Genomic DNA, 22,564 nt, shown 5'->3' on the forward strand with positions numbered 1-22,564 from the left:
CCCACTACACCCTTCCCAGCCACTCTCTGGACACCCCATATCTCTCTGGGGAGTCAAATGCAAAGATGTTAAAATAGTGGGTTTTGTCAAGGTGTTATGCACTATTCTGCCCGCATTCTCCCCAAAGCCCCCAGAACTGCTGCCACAAAGACAGAATTATTCCACTGCTTTTCCCACCCTGATCTGTCCATATACACTCCATTTTCCCCTGGTGTTGCCTATAGGGAGAGCAAGGATTCAGCTGCTCCAGGGCCACCCCATGCTGTACCAAACCTCTCTGCATGTCCTCAAATCTCTCCCAGGCTCACTCTGCCTCTTAGTAGGTGCAGAGCCGTTGTAGCTCAAGAATGATCAGGCACAGGTAAGACCTCAGTCTAGCAGTAACTGTAAACTGCACCCGTCCTCGATTAGCCCGAATAACCTGTCCTTCCTGCCAGCAGCTTTTTCTTATGACCACAAACCACACTGCTTCTTCAGGGCTTGCAAGCAAGCGGAGCCTGATGTGAACTTCACAAGCTGTGACACCCACTACAGAAACACATATGCTTCTTTGACCTTCAATGCTGGCACGAAACCTTACACAGACACAAATTTATCTTAAAGTCAGGAGCAGATTTAATAGAGCAGGAGAAGATCATTTTCAATATTTCCATCTCAATTATAGTCAAACACCTCGGTGAGTCTCAGCCTTTGGGGCTGTACGTGGGCTCCTGCTTCCAGCGTTGAAACTGTCGGCAGAATCAGCAGAAATAGCACAACTGGGCAAGGTGTTGGTGATTTATCAGTGCTGAAGTAATTCATACTGACACAGAGGCGCCGAGGAGGAGCTCAGGGTCCAGCAGGTGCCCCAAAAGACCCGAGAGTTATATGGTGCCACACACCGACAGCAGCAGACTTGGGATCTGACTCCCTAGCAAAAAGCATTTTTTTTTTCCAAAACCAAACAGCAGAAAGAAGCAATCCTGTTACAGAAAAAGGCAATTTTAACAGTTGTGATACACTACTGCTAAAATTGTCCCTGTAACAGCACGTTATCTTCTAACTCAACAGTGACTAGTATTCAGAGTCCCAGAATTTTGGGGCAAACAGGATTTTTCAATGGAAAATTAGAAGGTGAATACACTCATGAAGACAAATAAAAATATTGTGTACACAAATACTTTAATATCTGTCTGGCCCTTTAAAACCAAAATGATAGAGTTCATTTGCATTTAGATCTCTTTGGCTCCCTCTTTTCATCTAAAGACAAATCCTCACAAAGGCTGCTTAATTAGACCAAATTAGATTTCCACCTAGTGGCTTGTCATTCATTAGAAAATGCTGTTCTTTTTTTCTGTTTTGGTAATTATAGGCTGGTCTCGCAATGTTCACTTCAGGCTCAAAGTATGACTTGCATTCATGATTTTGTGCAGATGAGAGGAAAATTATTCAGTCGCATCAAGTCTGCCCATTTTACAAGTTGGATAAAGATCATCGCTGGAGTCTTTTATGTAATGGGGTATACTCTTTCTTAAGTCTTCAATGATTAATTGTAATAGCATATCTCATAGCAATTTTCAAGACTAAAAGCTAAGTACAAACAGTTCACATGCAAAACTACTCTAGCAGACAGCGGGTGTCTTTCCTTAGATATGGGTTTCTGTGTCGGGGACCCGTGTGCGTGGCCCTCAATTGTTGGTGTCACAGCCCCACCGTGAGCAGAGAAGATGGGAAGGGGCAGGCTGGTGTCTGGGGTTGGGTAGGTAGAGCTTTGGGCTGGAAGTGCTGTCTGCTTTATCTAACCGCCGTATCTAACGCAGTGAGGAGACGCCTGTGTCCCACCCCTCCTCGGAGTCCTCTGCTGCCGGCGTTACGCAAAATGTAGCTTCTAGAGGGGAAAAATCTTTCAAATTCAGACTGACACTTGTATCTAAATAAGGCTACAGCTCCCAGTGCAGGTCAGTCAGGAGCACAGGTTAGTGTGGACTGCGTGTGTAGGCACTCTCTGGGTTAGCAGTGTCTCTAACCCTGTCTGGAGTATTTGCAATGAAGGGAGTTAGACTCACAGTAAGATCCTTGAGCTTTACCGTTCCTGACTCTGAGGGCAGCAGTTTGCCCAACCACCACCCTTTTCTCTGAAAGATTCTCACCCTGCTGTGGAACACTATAATAATTTGGTCTCTCACTCTGAACACGAGTACCGGAACGGTCTGCTTCGCTTCTCTCCCCAGCCCAAACTCCATTCCCTTTGCTGTCCTGCATGGGCCCATTAATTCCCTGCCTCAGTTTCCCCATTATTACAGCAGGATTTATGCTCAGTGGCATGTTTTGAAGCTTAATAAATCAGGGCCAGATTTTGTAGTCCATCAAGCAAAACTTCCTTTGACTTTATGAAAATCTTCGAAGGTAAGTGCCAGCTTATTATTATTAATAATCTTCTTGGGATTGGAAGTTACAAGCAGTTAGCGGCAGGCAGCCCAGCAGCCACCAGCCCCTGCTAGGATTTCTTCTGCACTAACAAATCCAGATTTTCAGGTGCGTTTTTATAACATTCTTGTTTTCCCAACCATTTTTTGTGAGAGAGGGAAAGTAAGTTTTTTTCCCTCCACCTTTAAAAAATAAGAGTCTGATCAAATTTGCCTTTCTCAAAACACTGAACATTCCCTTTCTCATCTACCTAAACCTGATGTTGAGTTACTGTCCCCCAGAGGCTTTCAGTAGCTCAGTTCTGATGTATCCCTGCACTTTGTAGCTCACTGCCTTCTTAGAGTGTAATCAAACATCAAGCTAAGTAGCAAATAAATCTCCCGATCTCATAAGCTGCACAGCAAGATCATGTAAATGCAAATGAAGGGCTTGATTTCAAGCTGTCGCGGGGGGAAGGAGGGAAAAATGCTGGGCCTTGTCACTGCAATCACTTCACTCTGCAAGTGCAGTAAATCTGCAATAATAATAGTAATGGCAGCGTGACGGGAGGCTTTACTGTACAAGGGGGTGTAATGAAAAGGGGAACAGAAGGTAGGGAAGGAAGCAGGGCCTGGCAGGCTGAAAATGCACCGGCGTGGGGTTTGCAGGTGTCCACAGCGCAGAACCATCAAGGAGGGGACGGGGCAGCCCCGGCTGAGTTGGAGCAGAGAGGATTCATGGATTTGACCAGCATTCCCTCCCAGTGGAGGGCTGCCTTAGATGCAGGGATTAAAAATCCATGCCTCCATCCCTCGCTGTACATCTCCGCACAGACATGTCTCCTACCTCTCTCGCAGCATCAGTTGTCTTTAGAAAATTGATGCTGTGTGTCGATGGGCCATAAATACCAAGGGATGAAACACAAATATGTCTTGCAACAAAACCTGGAATCCGTAAAGGTTTTGTTCTTCCTTACACCTTTGCAACACACCCACCTCTTATAAACAGACCCATTTCTGAGCCTTCCTCTTCCCTCACAGCAAAAATTTTCAAACACCATTAGGCACTCAAATACAAATCCAGGGCTGCACAAATCAGAAAGTACCTGGCAAAGGCCAGGGAGCTCGATACACCCAACACCACTCGCTCTTCAGCCGACCAGGGGATCCTCACTGATCAAACACCTCCACTGCTGTGCTGCAGCCAGTCTGAGCATGGCACCCTCCAAACCTGGTTCAGACACACCTGCTTCAACCGTGAAAATTATCATGTCCAAGGGGAAAGGATGAATGCATAAGCTGAGTCCTTAAAGACAGTTTGAGAGCGCAAACAAAGCCTCAGCACACATTTCTCGCAGCCCTGGGAGGAGGTGATGATCTCTGCAGGATGCTCTGGGAATGCTTCGGGAAAAAGTCTAGAGTTGCCTTTTCCGAATGGGCTGGATAAACAGTATTTAAGATGCCAGATTTCCCTCACTGAGGTCGTAAAGGGAGAAAACTTGCAGAAGGTACCCAGAGAAAATTAGGACCGCCTGGGATGCAGAGAGAGACGGTTTTAATTAGAGCCAAGAGGTGGGAAATAAGGCAGAGAAATGACATCTTAATGAGGTTTAATGAAGTTGTCTGCTGATGGGCACAGCTGTCAGACAGATCTGTATTCCAGCCAAGCAGCTTTGTGACAGGCTAAACCTGAACACAGAAACAGTGCTGGAGCTGGGGAAGAAAAAAGGGACCTTCTGCATCAACTTTGGCTCGCTCTCCCCACCACTTTATGACACAGCACATCTACAGTGCCCCAGGACAAACAAATTAAACCAGCCCATGAGGTTGCCACAGCGTTTTGCTAATTTATGAATGAGAAGGGCTGTAATCTTGGATTACACTTAGCAAGATTCATTCCTGCTACCTCCTTCCCCTTCTTTGCTTTTGTGGGTAAGAGATGTTGGCAGATGACCAGAGTCCTCTGAGTCCATTGATTTTCTTCAGGCACAGGTTCTCTCCATGTTCAACATATTGGACCAGATTTTTTTTTTTTTTTAATTAATTATCCAGCACCTTCAGCTTTATTTATTCAGTGCAAAGTGACTGTAAAATGCCACCTGATCATAAAAGGAAACAGCGTGCACTCATTTTGCAACGAAGTAAACACCCAACTGTGTTAACTTCAGGAGCTCTACAAAAAGGAATCTTTAAATCCCATAATTTCTTCCATTCTACAGAGTTCTGCATTCAAAGGTCTGGAAGCAGCTTTGCCACAGGTTACAAACCTCTCTCCTTTCCTGCAGTTTCTCAGCAATTTTCTCCCACCTGCCACACCTTTGCCATCATAGCAGATTTCTGACCTCACTTAGCTGATCTGGTATCAGAACGTGGCCCCTGGAAAAAGCCTTTTCTCATGCATCTGAGGAACATTGCACCATTTCCCTTGTATATCAGTGACAACTAATCTAAAAATAGCTAGCATACAAATGCCTGTAAATACAGGAGAAAGATCAGCACTGAAAGCTACTTTATCATCCCTGGCACCGGTGTATACGCTGTGTGCGAGCTCCCCAGCTCACACACAGCATGCACATATGGTTTAGCGTTGCTGTGTGATATTTCAGTTGCAGCAGCACTAAAAGCCGGCTCACTCCCATCGTGCTCGGTGCTGGACACATCTGCAAGGGACAGTCCCCTCCTCTGGTAGCAGTTCATGGGAGGCAGCTGGGGGAATGCAGCCATGTTACACACAGGTTGTATCAGGCAGCCGAGTCGATTGCTTTCAAAAAGGTCTGTTTGCAACAAAGGATCTGTAGCTTCGCACAGGACAAAGACCCTGATGAGGTTTTCAAGTTTATCAAAGGATCTTAGCAAGCCCAGAAAATTTGTTTTCTGGTGAACTTGTGCTCCTCAGAGTTGTGGGAATACCACAGCTGCTTTATAGTGTCACAAGTGCATGGATTTAACGGGACTAAGGTGAAGCACCTCCCTCCCAGACCTGAGAAGCAAGACCCTGGATTTACCTGAAAGCATCACTTGCAGGCCCTGTGATCACAAACTGGCAAAGCTGCCAGCCAGCTTGCCAGGATCTGCAAAGGAGCACACCCGTTGTCACAACATGGACAAGTTGCTCAAGCAAGCAGGCACAATCTCACCCCTGGACACGCTGGTGAGGATCCCAACGCCACAGCCACTGCGTGCTTTTAAGGTTTTATGTAGCTGCATATAGAGACAGGAGCTGAGAAACTCCAAACTGAATGCACAAAAAAATAGCTCCAAGAGAAAAAGTTTGAGGAATTACGAGCACATTCTAGAGACCTCAACACAGAGCCCTCTGCAAAGGTACCTGTTTTGGGCAGGGGTTACTAACCCTTGCTCTCCAGGCAAAACTGGCTCAGTGAGAGTTTTGCCTGAGCTGAGAATGATGCAGAACAGCTCAAGCTGCTCGGCAGCATCATGCACACTTGGTGAGTACCCTTTAACAGCACACTGGAAAGGGGCCACCAGGCTGGCAGGAGAGCTGTGGCTGTTTGCATGGTGCTGGCTGGGAGCAGAACATAAATTTGGGTTTGGATGATGTTCCTATACAAGCAGATCCAGTAAGCAGCATCCCTTATCGACCACTGTGCAGCCTCAACCTGCCATAATGACAAGCTGGAGGTGGTTCATTTTCAGCCTCGCTCTTTTCACTCAATCCCTGCAGAAAGGGCTGAATTTGATTCAGCATCTCCTGATCCAGAGAGTGTTCACTCTGGAGCATAATAATGGTCATCTCAATGTTAATGTTCAATGATTCACCCCTGAGAAGCATTAGAGTAGGGTTTCAGCACTTTCATTCTCCCAACAAGACCTGCCAACACCTACAACCCCCTAGCTCCTCCAACACCCTTCCCATGGAAAATAACCTGTCCCAAAGCACGCACACCATGCCTCAGGGCTCCGGGGGACTTGTTGCCTGACGCCAGCCCAGCTTCCCCTAGCAGGAACACTCAGACCCAGGCTGCCAGGCCCTTTCCCTCCTCTGCCGCCTCCCTTTCAAGCAGCAATAAGGTTTCAAGACACACACACCCTGCAGTGACTTCACCATGGAGATGGGAGGGTAGAGACAAAGGGGTGAGGAGAGGTCAGTTAATCCCACAGACACCACCAGGCTGGCACACACATGGGCTGGGGAAGAGTTCATTTTAAAACTAAATAGAAATGAGGTTATTGAGCTCAAGTTCTTTTCTGTGTTATAAACCCCAGGCTCTCCTCCCCCTTCTTCGTCCGCCGTATCCTCCCTCTACAACATGCCTTGCGTCTTGATTATCCCGGGCAGGTGTGGCAATGTGATCGTGCTTGGGGAAGTTTACACCATTTTTCTAGGAGGATGCACAACTTGGAAAGGAAATAACTGAAAGGAAAGTTAAGACTAGCTGCAGAGTCTCTGCAGCAGACACCATGGCTGAGCATCCCAGCCAAAGGAGACATTAGCACAATAAGGAGACCAAGTCCATAGATATTGAGTCAGGATCCCTATTTCCAGCAAGGCTGGGTCTCTTTATAACTCAGGTAAACTTGTGTGAAATTCAGCATCCCTCAGGCTTCAGCTCTGGTGAAGCATCAGAGCTGTGAGTTCTCCTTTTGCACTGTGGCACTCACTTGTGCAGTGGGATTCAAACCCTTGCCAAGTGGAGTCACAGCCTTTCCTGGTACTTGTGGCCATGTTCTGTTACAAGTTTTTATTTTCAGGGGCTTTAGCTTAACAGGAAGGTTCTTTACACTTCTCCTTTAACTTCACTCTTCTGCAGGCAGAACTGGGGAAGCCCCAGAGAAGCTGCTACACCCTGCCAGGCTTTGATTTTTCATATGGGCTGTACATCCACAGGACAGACGGAGGAGTCCCTGAAGGTATGACACCGCCACTAAAATATAGACCTACAATGAAGTCCTAATGCTAGTAGGGACTCTTCTCTCCTTCCCAGCACTCTTCAATACTTCTCATTGAGCTGGAGGTGAACACCAACATTCACCCACTTTCGTTAATACCACCCAAATTGTGTAGTGACTTGTAAAGTTTCTCTATCATATTGGAAACTTCTATAGAATCACACAGAGCCCAGGCAGAGAGGGGTATGGCACCTGCAAAGGGTGATATACATGGCCACTTTCATAACTTTGTTTGAGTTCCTGCTTTGTGCTCTCAGGGACAATTCCCCTGTGAAATCAAACCTGTTGAACAAGCCGGGGTGGAGGCTGGGAAGACATCCGATTCAGATGGAAGATGCTCCCATATGAAATGCAGTGGGTTAGGATACAAAGTCACTCCACAGTGAAGCCATGGCAAAATACATGCAAGGCCCTTGTGCGTGGTGCACTAACATCAGCCTGCCTTCCCAAGTCAGTTACCCAAGATGCCTGATCTTTTTCTCTTTGCCTCTCATGTTTCCTTCCATCTCCAGCAATAGGCCACTGGAACACAGTAAAGCCCAGAACTGTTTTAGTTCAGAAGATGCCCCGAGACTTTATCACCATGAACCGTGGTGCTCTGAAGGCCGGTTATACCACAGCCCATGAATTTAATTTGTACTACAAGGCCAAGGATATTCGGCGCAAAAACGAGGAACACCGTCACTTCAAGAGATGTCCTCCTGAAGTACCTGCAGACTTGACTTATGGCATCACAACACGGTAAGGGGGAAGGCTTGGGGCCCTTCTCAGAATGAAGAATCCTCATTCTCCTATCCTCACATCTACACCTCCCCCACATCTCAGCTAGCACGGTCCCCAGAGCAAAAGTGTCCTGAAGCTGGACATACTGCAACCGAGTCACAGCATCACTTCCTTGTCAGATTGCACATGTGTGTCAGACAATCACCTATATCTAATGTACATGCCACAACACGTGCCCATTTCTCCTGTGGCACTAAGGGCTTGGAACCTCTTAAAAATACATTCAATGCCAAACCTTTAACTTAAAGGAACATGAATAGTTGTAAAGCCAGAATAATGGCTTTCCAGGGTCAGAAAATCAGAGCAACAGCATTTCTACCTGTTTGCACTGGTTGGAATACTATGGTGCAGTTAAGGATCAGGTCAAGTTCTTTATCTCATTCTCCCACTTGTTAGTTCATCACCCTGCATTGGGCAGAAACTGGTAAGTACAGCAAGATGGAGGCAAAAAAAAAGCCAAACCCCACCAAAAAACTTTTCACTGTTCTCTCTTCCACTTGCTTGGGCTCCCTCCCAAGGACTGGAGAGGAGTTGGTACCTGCTACTCCCCAAACAACCCCTCTAAAAAAGCATACGCCTACCCATTCATCCCTTGCAATGCAGCAGGATGTTTAAGGCTTCACACCAGGTTAGGTGTTTTGCATCACAGTGTCTTCCAACAGACTTTTACAAAAGCATCCAGCATACATGAGCCCTGCCTGAAGGTCAAACAGGTACAGCATTGAGAAGTGACCCCTTTAACGTCCCTCTCATGTACCAGTTCCCAACCGTCTGCTGTGCTGCTTTCTCATGAGGAACTGGGCAACAAGGAGTCTGCAGGGGAGAACACTGGCACCTTAGACTGACTTCGAGGTCCTTCCACTGCCTGTCCTTCATGGGAGCGCGGGGCAGGCTGGAGAGCACAGTGGTCCAGAAAAGCCAGTGTGAGTCCAGCACAAACAAGTGCTCAAAGCCTCTGAAAGGGGCTCCGAAGCAGCCCCGCTGCTGCTGGAGCACAGAGGGTTTTCTTGCTCTGTGCAGGTCTGGACCAGACATTAGGTTTCATTTTAAGAGCTGGATAATAATCACTACCAGAAAAATAACAGCTACAAATTCTAGAGAAAAGACATGATGAACAGCACCGTGTATTTTACATGATAGTAAATGGGCTTTGCATATGCAAATTGAATGGATTTTAAAATGGTATTTAATGACAATTTTCGTAGCAGACATTAACATTAATTGCATCAAAATGAAAATGTAGCATTAGCTTGCTGTTAGCCGCAAATGCCCCAGCTATAAAGCTTTATCTTTATCAGTATCAGCCCTCACCAATGTGACAGGGCTGCTCTGCAAATTGCAGGCAAAAGGGCTTTTATGTTGCAAAAGTATCCCCCAATGTAGACCAAAATCAACATCAATTTTGCTTTATTTCTTCATAAACGGAGGTTAAATGGCTGCCTGTAAGAAGTCTAGACACGTTTCAAAAGTTTTAAGGAAAATCTGCAGACCCACAACAGCAGAAGTAGTGGGAAAGGGCTTTTAATTTAAAGTTATTATTGTACAACTTGCCTGCTCCTTAATAGCTACCTTTTATGCAGACTGATTGTATTTATCCCTTTACTTTAAAAGCACGTTATAGACAAAATCAAATTACTGGGATTACCAAGGAGTTGTTACAGCTATTTTGGTAAAAGTGGGAATTTAACACACTTTCCCATGACTGGCAAGTTAAAGATACCAGCTTTGGTGAGCACTCCCCAGCCCAAGCCTGTCCCTAGTCACAGCTGGCCAGGTTCAGCAAGACCCGCCCTGTTAAAAATGTCTTGGTTGTCGATGGATTTAAGTTGCTCCTGCTTTTGGACTCTAAGCCTGGTACGACTGCATTCGTAGTGCTGCTAATTGGGAGGGCACTCACAACTGAAATATATGCTTCTCTGGGGGCAGACGAAGAGAACGGTGGCATACAGTCTTTTTCCACGACTCCAAGCACTTGCTTGCCTTTAGGAAGGCCAACTTTGATAAACATCTCAGGCACAGTGAAGTTTTTCAGCAAGAACAGAACCTTCATGTCATTCCCTAGCCCAAGGCGGAGCACAGACAGCACAGCTGGGAAGGCCAGAGAGCAAAGGTGCCTTCCCATCGCACTGGAAGTGGCTGCAGCCACTCTGCCCCATGATGGCGATGCTCTGGGACAGCACCCAGAACGCCAGCACGAACCCTCCCAGTCTGCACCCACAGCACTGTAGGAGTTCTGCACAGCTGGCATTGCCAGCACGCAGCCTCAGGGCTGGGCTGCCTCCCTGGGAAGAGCAGCACAGGGGGTTATAAGGCCCAAACAACTCAGTGGCTGTCACAGGAACACATTTGTGGTCTTGCAGCTGTCAGTGGGTAATGTGCAGGCGGCTTCCCAAGCCCTGGCAACATATTTCCAGCCCCTTCTCAGGCCCTGGGTTGCACTGCTAAAGGCTCCTGTCTCCTAAAGACAGCAAGGTCAGGAGTTCTCCCCAGGCTCACAAGTACGAGCTCTCCTGGATCATCCCACATAGAAATGAACACAAATGCTGTGGTTGCTATTAGTGCCTTATTAATCACTCCCTGGCCCTGCTGCTCCCTCTAGCACGGCCGATGGCTTATGCCTCTGCTTTCCGTTCATGGTGGACGTGTGCTGCATGGAGCATTTCACAAGGCAGCGTCAGACACTGGAGTGAGCTTTCTGAAGCTCTGAGGCCCCTTTCCTTTCCTGGGATATTTACCTTCAAAGGTCACCCATACCCCTCTATTAATTCCCCATGGGCATCTTCCAGGGGAGAGAAGCAGCTCTGCTTTTTTGCTGATTCTCCCCCGTTCTCTCCCTCCCTTTTCCCAGAGAAATGTTTGCTACGAATCATGTGGCCAGCTTTGTTGTGAGAGTCATAAAAAGGACATTTTTCATCTCTCCTTTTTCCTGCTCTCGCTCCCTTCTCTCTCTCAGTATCAGACAGAGATTTATTCCCTCCCTGATGCCTGTGGCATTCAGAGCTGGGAGGGGTCAGGGGAGGCACTGATGGGACGATAATAGATAATACAGTGGTTCCCCAGGGTCTTGTCCAGCTCCGTAGCCGATCCATCAGCAGGCAGCGCTCGTGCCAAGGTCAGCGGTAACGAGGATGTGGTAGGGTCCCAGCCTCCCCCATGGGGCATCCTCCAGTCAGGCTCCCCTGATTCGTGCTCCAGCTTCTGATCTCTACAAGAGCTGCCTTGTGCAAGCCACAATTTGCAAGAGAGCACGTGTCCACTGAGTGCAGGCACTGGGGTAACGACCACATTACCGTGCATGCACGCTCAGCTTCACCCGCCCCAGCCCTCATCCCCACCGCAAACAGGTCTACAGGTTTTCTTTCAAGGAAAAATGCCCATCATTGGCAATACCTCCCCTTCCAGGAGCTAAAACCATCCCCATCCACGTGCTTTGTGCATGCCACATTACACAACTGTAAGATGTGTGCAGAATAGGGTTGCTGTCCTCCTGGACCCAAGTCCTAGATCCTTTAATTTAAAATAACCCCACACCACAGTACTACTAACAGGTGTATTCAAACCCCATACTCTTTGTGTAATGACCTTGTTTTACAAGAGGGAGGATGCAGGGCACTGAGTGGGCTGGGTGTTGTTGATACCGGAGATCTAAAGACACTGAGGGTCTGTGAAGGCCTCCAGGATCTTCACTGGTGTCAACACAGCTTGTTATTCAAGGTGCATTTGAAAACCCCAATAGATGACCAGACACACATTTATCCTCCTAACCAGCTTTTCTGATTGAATTTCACTGTGCACTGAAATTAGCAGACATTAAATGGTCATTTTTGGAACTAGAAGTAAGCACGAAGATATGGATTCTATCTACAGCTAGGTTTTAGATTATATTGATTTGCACAAGGTCACACAAGGAATTTGAAGCCAAAACATACCAGCATACAGTACCCCAAGCACAAGTTTTCTCCCCAGGAGCTTGCAGTGCAGAGTGCATCCTCAGCATGAACACACTGTCCAGCATTTCTAGGGCTGCTTTTAGAGAAAAGCTTTCATTTGCCTCTTAGTAGCACAAGTTTCCTAATTCTGCGTACTATGTCCCAGAACGTATTCCTGGACACAAGGACTGCACAGTTGTGCCATTCTCAGCCATTCTACACCTGTACCTCCTTCAAAGCCTGCACGGCCATAACCCTGCCTCCAACGTGCTGCCATCCACTTGGCAGTTGGCCTGTAGGTTGGGCTGACCTTGGGTGTGCTGGCAGGATTTCCCTGGCACTCTGTCATCCCCATGTCTCCTGCCGGGTCCCCCCCTACTGTCTGCCTTCGCTTCAACCATCCCTTTCCCGAATTTTACATCCCATTTTCCTTCTAACTTCGTCTCCTCCTACCATTTCACCTCCCATCCTCTAAAACTGGTCTTAATCCTTTGGCAGCTGCTTTCACCATGTTCCTACAGCAAACTCACCTCTCTAAAGCATTTGGTCACAGCAATCTCTCTTCTTCAAATTGTTACAATTGGCCAAGGGCATCAGTTATCCAGTACCTCCCCTTTTCTTTGTATCATTTGCAATTGTCCTAAGGCTCCATTGACAGTTGTCTCACTGGCCTTTAGCAGCTCAGCTGTTACCTTGGCTATCCTTGCAGCTTCTGGGCTTAACTGGCTGCTCTGTCCTTATCTTTCACCTTCCCCAAGAGGGGAGGTTGCGGTGCTCATGCTCTGCTTTGCAAGTGGCCTTTCCACCCAAAGTGTCCATGCTGTTTGCACACAGCCAGAACAAAGTTTAGAAAGTTGCCCAAAAGGTGCTGAGATATTTCCAGCATCTCTTTGGCACACAGAGTGCACTGGTGGGTTTATTTTTGAGGCACTTAAAGAACATTTCAAGACATTAATATATGGCCCTAGGAAAAAAAGCTAATCTAGCTATAGACCAGCTGCAAAGGTATGTCAGAAAAACAATACTGAAGAGCTGAGGGTGTTCCTGGAAAGAACCCACCAGGAAAAGCTGGACAGGCAAGAAAGATGATTATTACAGCAAGCCCACATCTGACCCACGATCACTGGAAGCCAAACAGAGTTTAAAATTCAAAAGACTGGGGCAAACAAAAGTTTTAGGAAAAAAAAATCTGAGCACTGACAAAACAAATTGTAAAAATATAACACAGTGGCTGGAATCATTGTGAGGCTGAAGGCACCAGAAAAATGCAACCAAGTTAAAATATAGAGGACTCCCATCACTTCAGATAATTGCATATCCTATCCAGTTCCACAGCAAAAGGCACTCTGTGTATCTGCCACCGTTCTCACATCACTAAGATAAGAATTTCTATTTCAAGAATAATTTTCTTCTACTGGAGACGTCCCAGGCTGGGTATGTGCTCGCATCGCCGTGAGTACAGTAGCTACTGCAGAGCTCCCAGCCACATCTGCCTGGATAGTGCTGCCTTATGCCCGGGTGGCCACAGCATCTAGTTGGGCAGAAAGAGCTGTTACCCCCTTCAAAAAAAAAATCCTGAGTGCACCGTGAAGATACTGGTTCTCCTTCAGTGTAGTTATTTACTGCAGTTGTAACAGTTTCTGACTACTTCAGGCTCCCAGCTTAAGAGAAAATAAACAGCCAAGTCATGGTTTGGCATAAGGTTCAGGTCCTGCATGTCAGCCACAGAGCTGGGGAAAAAAAAAAAAAGATCTAAAGAACAGATTTAGATCCCTTTTTTACCAATTGCATTGCACTGAATAGGAAAGTAATATACTCTGTCACACAGACTGGCTGTTGTCTGTGGGTTTATCTCTTTACAGCTGGCTGAAAAATTTCTTCCAAAACTTTTACCATCTAAAACTACTTGCCACAAGTGGACTTTTTCCCTTGCAAACTTCTGCTTTTGCAGTCTGTGCAATGAAAGCCTGGGTCAGGGGGAAATAACCACGGAATCCTTTTTGTGACAGCAAATCTTTTCAGCCCTCATTGACATCTTTTCCTTTCAAACGAAGTAATGTTCCCACCCAGCCAGAGAAATTCAAGCATGGGATGGAGGTCAAGGGGAAGACCTTGCTCTTTGATTTGTTTTGCTCAGCATTGTGGGGGTTTTTTCTTGGTTTTTCACTCATCGGGATGTTTTGCATTTGTTGATGGCTGCAGACTGAGCAATGTTCACTCTCAGACACGGATTGGGACCTCCAGGCAGAATAGCTCTGCCCCGTAATCACATCCCACTTGAATTTCTCAGAGGGTAGCAGCAGCTTTCCAGTCAGTAGACAAATGTGTTGAAGACAAATCTAAATCTTCAATTAAGTCAGCCAAAGGGTATCTCCAGACCAAAAAAAAAAAAAAAAAAAAAAATCAACGCTAATGCACAAATTCCAGCTTGTGAAGCCAGTTATTTAATGGGTGAGAGCTGGCTTGGTATCTTCACTACAAGACACATGTTTCCATGTGTACATTTAGGACCGTTACAAGTATACATCTCACTCTTGGCCTGGGAGGGAATAGTAAAGCAAATTGGTGCTCTTGTAACCATGTGTACTCCTAAGTACAGCTATGAGCATCTGATAAATCTTTTAAAGTGCATGTTTACAATGGATTTTATTCTTTTTACTGTTCTATACATACGAGCCCTCTGAGCAAAATAACAGATCCTCTGACACTTAGAAGAAGCCACTGCCTCATTGGTTGCCCACGGTGAAATAATTTATATTGTTATTTCCTCATCCAAAATTACAAGGATTGTAAAGAAGCTTCAGAAATTCAGAGTAATCAGTGCTTTGACAGCACAGATCCTGCAGCTGCTGCGTGGGTGAAAGACTCACTATTTCAACTGAGAGTTTTGCCAGCCCAAAGACTGCAAAAAAAATTGGTCCCTGAGTGTTTTCTACCAATTTTTCTCTTGTTATTTTCGTCAGTGTTTAATGGAAAGTGAGGACAAGTGGAGATCATTTAAAAATGATCTTTCAGGCCTCTCCATGGGTTTATTGCCAGGACCTATTTAGAGGACCATAAAGCTGTAAGGGGCCTATAACTTTACTGTATAGTCCACAAGCTTCTTAGCCTTTACATTCACGCCCTGCTTGTTTTGCCATCTCTCCCTCTCCTTAAAACACACCCGCAGGTGTGTGCAGGGACTGCCGGAGCCGCTAATTGAATTCACTCTTGTGAAAGCGTTAACAAATTGTAAGTGACCTTTTATACAAATTTCAAAGTCAAGAATTCACCACTAACTGCACATCCCTCTTCTGCCATTCACTGTTATGCAAAACCCACAAACAATTAAAAGAAATAACGAAGAGCCCAGCGGCCCTCTTTCCTAATTAGCTGCAGGAGGCAATGCTTGGGAGTGTGGCTAAGTGCTTCAATTACCTCGGCCCTCCTCACTGCCCTTGTTAGAAGAGACAGGTCCACCGGCCAAAGGGGAACAATTAAGGCAAGGCAGAGCCAGGCAGTTTGCAGGGGGATGCCGGGGCCTTGCCGGCTCTCACACAAGGGCCAGAGCTGTAATCATACCCCAGATTCCTGCTGGGCTACACAGAGACAAATTAATGGTAGATAGATTGCTAGCTCCAGCCCATCAGTAACGAGGGAGGAAGGGAGACAATATAGCAGTACAAGGGAACTGTAATCAGAATTTTCCTGTGCTATCAGCCCCCTTTCAGGGCAGAGGGACCTGAGCATTAATGCCTTACCGCTGCCTCCGTTGGCAGTACCCCAAGGCCCCGAGCAGAATCACAGACCCCAGCTTATGCTTTATTTGCTGAAGATAATCTGTGCTAGCCACACCGAGGAGCCCTGCTCTGGAAGCCAAACTGGTTCCCAATAAGAAACTGAGCTGCTGGGAGCTGGTTCAGCTGACCCAGCCACAAACTAGGGGTAGATCTCTGTATGGACACTACTACCACAGGACAAATCCTTCCCATCACAAAGTACACAAGAAAGGAACACAAAGGTGGTGCCCCCTGGGGCTGTCTCCCCTGTGGACTGAAGACCCCAAAGACAGATCCCAGCTGTGCAGCAAAAGCACATCATTTTAGGTGGAAGGACACCAGCAAGGACTAAACACCCCTGAAACCTCATTAACCTTTCAAGGGTTAAAGTTTCAGGATAGGCAGTGGCGTTGCAACACAGTTTTAATACCACAACTGTAAAAAAAGTCAATTATATAATTTATCCGTTGCATAAGCACCCACGCAGGGCCAGATCCTGCTGCCACTGAAATCAGAGCAGTGTTCTCAGCACAGCCCAAACAGCTGCGCAGCCACCGGGGAGTCGATGCCCGCGTGTGTCCTCTGCTCCCTCGCTCCGCTCCCCGCCGGAGCCCATCCTGACCAGCAGCAGGGTGATGCTGCAGGAGCCGTCTGCACTGGCTGAAGAGCTACCCAGAAAATTCAAGGGCTGAAGTTTCCGCTAAAATATTTACAAGCCCCTGTGCTATTGAATTATACAAGAAAAAGGCAGTCACAAGTCAAGTTTTTACCCTTTTACAACACAACTTAGCATTCAAATTGATTGCACCTTTTAAGCTGATATAAACCCCTTTCCTGAGCAAAATCCTTTGTATCCACTTTTGCCAAGTACCTTTTTTTTCAGTTGATATATAAGCCTTTGAAAATAAGGTTGAGGGGAGACTGACAACCTTGAAACCTCAAGAGCAGCATGGCATTGACGGGTGCTGCTCCCTGAGCCGTGTATTATAGATAGATTTTAATTTCATTTTAACAAAATAGCTGTCTCCAGTGGAAGAAGCATCAAGAGCTAAATGAGGACCCGTCTTGAGCTGAATCACGTTGAACAGGCCTCGGCACTGTCATTGATTTTCTGGGAAGAAAAAAAACGCCTCTGGCTACTAAACCAAATTAGTAGTCACTGATGACCAATTATTTTGCCCCACTGTGAACGGAGAGGCGTACTAAAATTCCAGTTTGTCAGACCCAAGGCTCTCTTCTCAAACACCTTTCAACAAGCGTGTACCAAAAGTCCCTCAGATGGTTCTGACGCCTTCCTGTTTTCGGCAACTTCTCCTTCTCCAAAGTTTTAATGAGCTGCTGCTCTGAGGATGGCCTGCCAGAAAGGGAGCCCTTCCCAGCCCAGTGGAACACTATTTGGCATGGCACAAATCACAGCTGTCAGAATTTATACACACATACACAAAAAAGTGTCAGCCTAATGTTTGCAAATTATAATTACCATTTCTCTTGCATGTCCCTGGTGCCTTCATTTTAGATAAATCCCAGCTCTGAGGTATCAGCTGCAAGGCACTGAAGGCTCATATTGAGCAGAATAGATTTAACTAGTTTGTAGCTCATTTAAGGCCTACACTGTTTTATTTTAATATTGTTAATACTTTATTATACTTTTTAACATTGTTTTCACAGTAAAATAGCCTATTAGGAGGCTGCAGCTTCTTTTCCAGGAGATTTCTGGCAGACTAGCATACCACATTGTATAACCAAGTTAGCAGGCGCTTGTCATTTCAGCTGAAACTAGGTCTGTACCCTGACTCTTGAAAGTAAATTAGAGAGAGAGGCTATTAAAAAGACAGGAACTGTTTCAAGGATAATAGTTCTGAAAATGTGCACAGATAAATTTTAAAATATTTAGGAAACGTCAACATTAGAAGTGGCTCCTATTTGACTATAAAAGCAGCTGATTATTTTTTCCACAATTATAAATAATTTGTTACATCCTATCAGAACTTCTTTCCCTTTCCTTTCTGTGGCAGGGTGCTTGTGCCAAAACAAGGAGATCTGAGTTACTCTGAATGAGATGGATTTTAATCCTCAATAAGCGTTTTCAGTGGATGCTTCCCCTGCTCTCCACACAGCATCCGCAGACGATAACAGCAAAATCCTCCCAGTTCAGAGGAGTGACATCTGGGCAGGGTGACAAAAGGAAACAGAACACACAAGCCCTTCATTCCTGTCCTTAAGTAACACTAAGGCAAGAGGACGTTTTCCCAAAGGCCAGCTGCAAATGAGGAATACTGTCACGCTGCCAAGCAGCACCGATACCGGGGCCAAAATTCCCCATCCACTCCGATGAGATCAGCATTTGACCTACAAAGAAAAAGCCACCTCACTGAAATCTCTCCAGTAACCTTAGTCAACGCACGTTACCTGATACCCCCTGCTCTTCCCCACTTTCTCAGTATTTCTCTCAAAGCAGGCAGGAAGTGACAGATGAAGCCTCACGTCCTACAGCCCCGCCAGAGCTTACGTGTATAACTAAGCACACAAGCCATTCCCACAGATTTCAAAGAGGCAGTTCATGCATGTATCATTCCAGGCATGATTCTATACTTTGCTGGATCAGGACTTAAATGCGATTAATCACACGGCAGGGAAGGATCTCTGAAGAGCATCAACCCAAATGTGTCCTTTCAAGCATTTACTTACAAGCCAGCTGTGGACTAATCAGTCACCAACTGGCTGGTCCACTGGAGATGGTAAAAGTCACCTCCATGGAGATGTGAAAACACACACAGCTACCACAAAAATCAATAATCAAACACTACACACAAAGGCTCAATGTTTTTCTGTGTCCCTACCTGCTATTCCTGCACACCAGGAAAGCTCCTGTCTTGGAGGGCAAAGGGAGAGGCCAAGGAAACAAGCCCATGTGTAAGGCTCACCATGTGCTTGTGCCAGGAATACCAAAATTTACACCATGCAATGAGACTGAAGACCCACCTGGACAAAAAGACACTTGACTAGAGGTTTGCCACATCTTTTATCCTTTGTAAATATTTTGCCCAGCTCTGATCAATAAGAAATGCCAAACTGGAAGAGAAAGAGGGGAGAGAAGAGGGGACAACAAAGGGTAAATGTTGGTGTCGCCTTTGGCACTGGGTGTCTCCAGATAACGGTCTGGAGCAGCACAGCTGATTTGTAAGCAAAGCCTTGAAAAGCCCTGCAGCATGTGATCTATGAAACAGGAGGTCTGCAGAAGGATGTCTCCTCTGATATGAATGCCCCCTCGGGATGTATATTGCTGGATTGCACATCTAGTATCATTAGAAAACACGACCATAGATTAGGCTGTTTTGAAGCATGTGGTGTGCAATAATTAAGTAATAAAAGTCACCACAGGGGTGAAGGAACAAGAAACAGAAGAGTTACTATTTGCATACGTGCCGTCGGCACCCTCCGTGATCGTCAAAGATGCTCCAGACTGCTAAAAGCTGGCTGCTACCAATTTTGGACTCACTCCTGCCAAAAGCTGTGAAGGACCAGCTCACTCTGTGGCACATGGGCTCTCTTTGCAGAAAGCAATCTCCTGGTGGAGCTGATGGCCCAGAAGCAGCCCAGCAGTTAGCCCAAGTCTCCAACATCTCGCAGTCCATCCGGAGAGGCAAGGAAAGCACTGCCTTTCTGTTCCAGGAGCTGCAGCTGAAGGCACTGCGGGCTACAGGTGGGAGCAGAGCTGGGGACAATGGCTCCACAGTCGTTGGTTGCTGCTGAGATGGGAAAAGTCCCTCACCAGCAAGGTGTGCAAGAACAAGGAGCAATAAAACTTGAGGTTGAGGTCCTCCATCACCTTCAAGTGTTTGCTACTGGGAGAAAAGAATAGCAGCAGGACCACAGCAATAAATGATATGCTGTCCTTAAGGCAAGAACCCTGCTGCGGCTGCCACTGCCAGTTCTGCCTCCCATGGCGGCTGATGAAGTTAAAGTATCCTCACTTGCAAGGAGCAAGGCTCAACAATTTCAGGCTGCAGATCTCCCACAAGCTGGTCAGGTTAATGCCAGCTCAGAGCAGGTGAACAGGACACTGGCCAACAACTAACTGCCTTTTATTTTTACTATTTTTCTATAACCATGGTCTCTGCTGCTGTCTTCTCCTGGCCAAGAGGCTCCCTGGTACCCTGTTTCAGGGGGCAAATACATCTGGTCTGTGCAGCTGAGGTGCTAGACCAGGGCTCAGCATTTCAGCTCCCCTTTCTGCTGCAGACACCTGACCATCTGCGTTGAGTCCATTTTTATCCCTGTGCAGATTGCTTAGGACAGCACTTACTCCTCTCATCCAATCCGTCATTGCATCTGTTTGCAGCTTTTTGGTATACCACAGTGGTGATATTTTAATAGCAAAAGCAGAGTTATTTAGCAAAACACACTTTGCACCCAGTGGTTCTTCCCAGGCAGCTGCCATGGCTGTGTCAGTCTGGAGGGGACCCAACCAGAGCTGCATTGTCACCCTGGTGCTCAGAGGAGCAAAAGCCCAGCTCTCTGCTTCTGGGCACGGCCCCGTTCAGTGCTTTCATTGCCCACCATCGGGTACCAGCTGGGAAATGCTCTCCTGGAGCCATAGCAGGGCCCAAGGTTGAGCCACAGTCTGTGGTGCTCCATGGTCCTTCCAGCACACCGGGGCTTCAGCAGAGGTGGTGATACAGGCCCTATAAGAGGTTGTGCCCATTCTGGGCAATGCCCTGGCACAGTCCTGCTACAGGTTATCACAGGCTGTGGTGTATTAACTGCAAATCAATGTGGGTTTGAGTCTTTGAAGAAATGAAAGCTTTTCCCAGTGTGAGGATTTTATTCATGTTCTCACCAGACACGCTTTCCAGGAGCGGAGATATGAATCAGCACGGGGAGGTAAAGAGAGGTATTAACCCTGGAGATTATACTGTTGTCTTTTCAATGTTTTCCAGGTCTTGCACTTCCTTTTCTGACCTCCTCCAACACAAATACAAGGAGCTGTGGATGGAGCAGCAGAGAGCCCTAACAGCAGCCCTGAGAGTGGAAAAGAAAAAGGTGATAATACACCTTCAGTGCTTTCCCTTGCTTTCCACAGCACTGCTACCAGGCACAAGCCCCACTGTCCTACCCTACGATGGACAGACTTCTCCCAGCTGGGAGACATCCTTCCTGACTACTAGAAGGCTGGTGAAGCCTGACAAAGATGAGCAGCTTCCCAGCCAAGATGGGCCTGGCTTCAGCAAGAGCATGTCCTGTGGGGTGATGCTGTGGGATATATCCAGATATGTGTGTGTTCATTAAAATACTCTAGAGACAAAAGGGAAGGGGGGGGGGGGGGGGGGAGTTTAAGTATTTTTGTATCTGAAGATATGCACAGGAGCTGAGCAAGCTCTCCAGGGCAGCAGTGCTTTGGCCAAGGCCTTTCAAAGGCGACACTTGTCCTGTAGACACACCATTCTAGCAATCATCAAGCATCTGTCTGCATCAGTGTCCCTCTAGTCACAGGTAAACTCCTGGTATCGATCAAAATGGAGGCTCTGGTTCTCTTTGCATCACCACAATAGTAAAACACCCTGCTGTAACAAAGAATTAAGTTTCAAATTATCTTTGGTATTTATGTCATTCGCCTGACAGGAGCCCTGCAGACTGTCCTTTGGACCGCATCACCTCTGTTCAGGTTACCTGTGGCAGTGGACAAAACAAAGGAACCACCAACAAATGTTCCTGGGACCAGCACCAGCCCTGATCCTGGCATGGTGTGATGCCAGCACCCGCAGCAGTTGTTAGAGTGCAACGCTGTGCTGTTAAACACACCAATATTGTAATAACATTTAAAAGGAGCCAATGACTGTTTTATTAGTTAATGGCTCAAAGAAGAGTCAAGCTAATATGGTAATGACCAATTTCAATGGGCTTACTGCCATCACAAACTATGCTTTATAGTTGAAGTGCAAGAATACAGTGTTCTTAATTAGCAGCTACTTTATGAATACACAAGCCTAGGATGCTGGAAAGTGCATTCCTACCTTATCTATTAAGGACTGATGTTTTTAATCACTAAGTTCCCTCCATCAAGTTCCCAAAGCCTGTAGCCACCAATTACTGAGTTAAGCAACACAAACCTACATCCTAGACCACAGAGCAGACAAATTCCCCAGGGTTTCACGCAGTGGCCAAAACATTCAGCAGGTACCTTCACTATCTTGTGTTGAGACTATGAAGCACTGCAAGCTGCAGTTAATCAGGAGAGCAACACACACCAGACATCCAGGAACGCCCCCATGGTGGGGGTGGTGGAAGTGACTTTCCCAGCTAGTGATGAGCCATTGCTGTAGCCCAGAGCACAGGGCTTCCTGCAGGCAGTTGGCATCTCACTGGGATGCTGGATAAAGCAGACACTCAGAGCTGGCAGCTGCTCACGTTTTTCTCATCACTATGTTTTAGATATCAATATTAGCTGCATGGACATGTAAACTACTCAGATCAGGCACTTGTGGTCATCAGTCCCAAGTGATTTTTAGTCTTGTTCATCTCAGTGTCATTACATTGCACGGCACCAGCCTGATGTATATAACTGTGCAGCCATTTCAGCCCATTCTTGTTTACCTTTAGTTACAGGAGTACAAAGTGTGTGAAACTCGCACCACATTTCTGCGAAAACACCCACCACCTGCAAAGGAGGAGTCCTTCTGGCACCTGCCCCACTTGGAGAAGGTATGGAGCACTCGACTGAACTCAGGGATACCTTCTAACCTTGCCCACATGCCCTGATAACACCCTTAGCACACAATGAAGGTAGACATGAGGCTCT

At 46.6% G+C, this 22,564-nt stretch overlaps 1 protein-coding gene across 2 annotated transcripts in view; it reads left to right on the forward strand.

Annotated features, from left to right (window-relative positions):
• The window catches only part of CFAP77 (cilia and flagella associated protein 77), a 61,480-nt gene that overhangs the window by 29,246 nt on the left and 9,670 nt on the right, over window positions 1–22,564 (forward strand). Inside the window, exons 2-5 of one of the 2 annotated variants that reach the window (XM_074846261.1) lie at window positions 7,157–7,256; window positions 7,808–8,036; window positions 20,706–20,808; window positions 22,366–22,467. In XM_074846261.1, coding sequence (XP_074702362.1) covers window positions 7,157–7,256; window positions 7,808–8,036; window positions 20,706–20,808; window positions 22,366–22,467 — 534 coding nt within the window. The remainder of the gene's footprint in view (window positions 1–7,156; window positions 7,257–7,807; window positions 8,037–20,705; window positions 20,809–22,365; window positions 22,468–22,564) is intronic. The other variant, XM_074846263.1, reaches the window with a different exon arrangement.

This window comes from Strix aluco, chromosome 20 (assembly GCF_031877795.1).
Source record: "Strix aluco isolate bStrAlu1 chromosome 20, bStrAlu1.hap1, whole genome shotgun sequence".
Classification (NCBI taxonomy): Eukaryota; Metazoa; Chordata; class Aves; order Strigiformes; family Strigidae; genus Strix; species Strix aluco.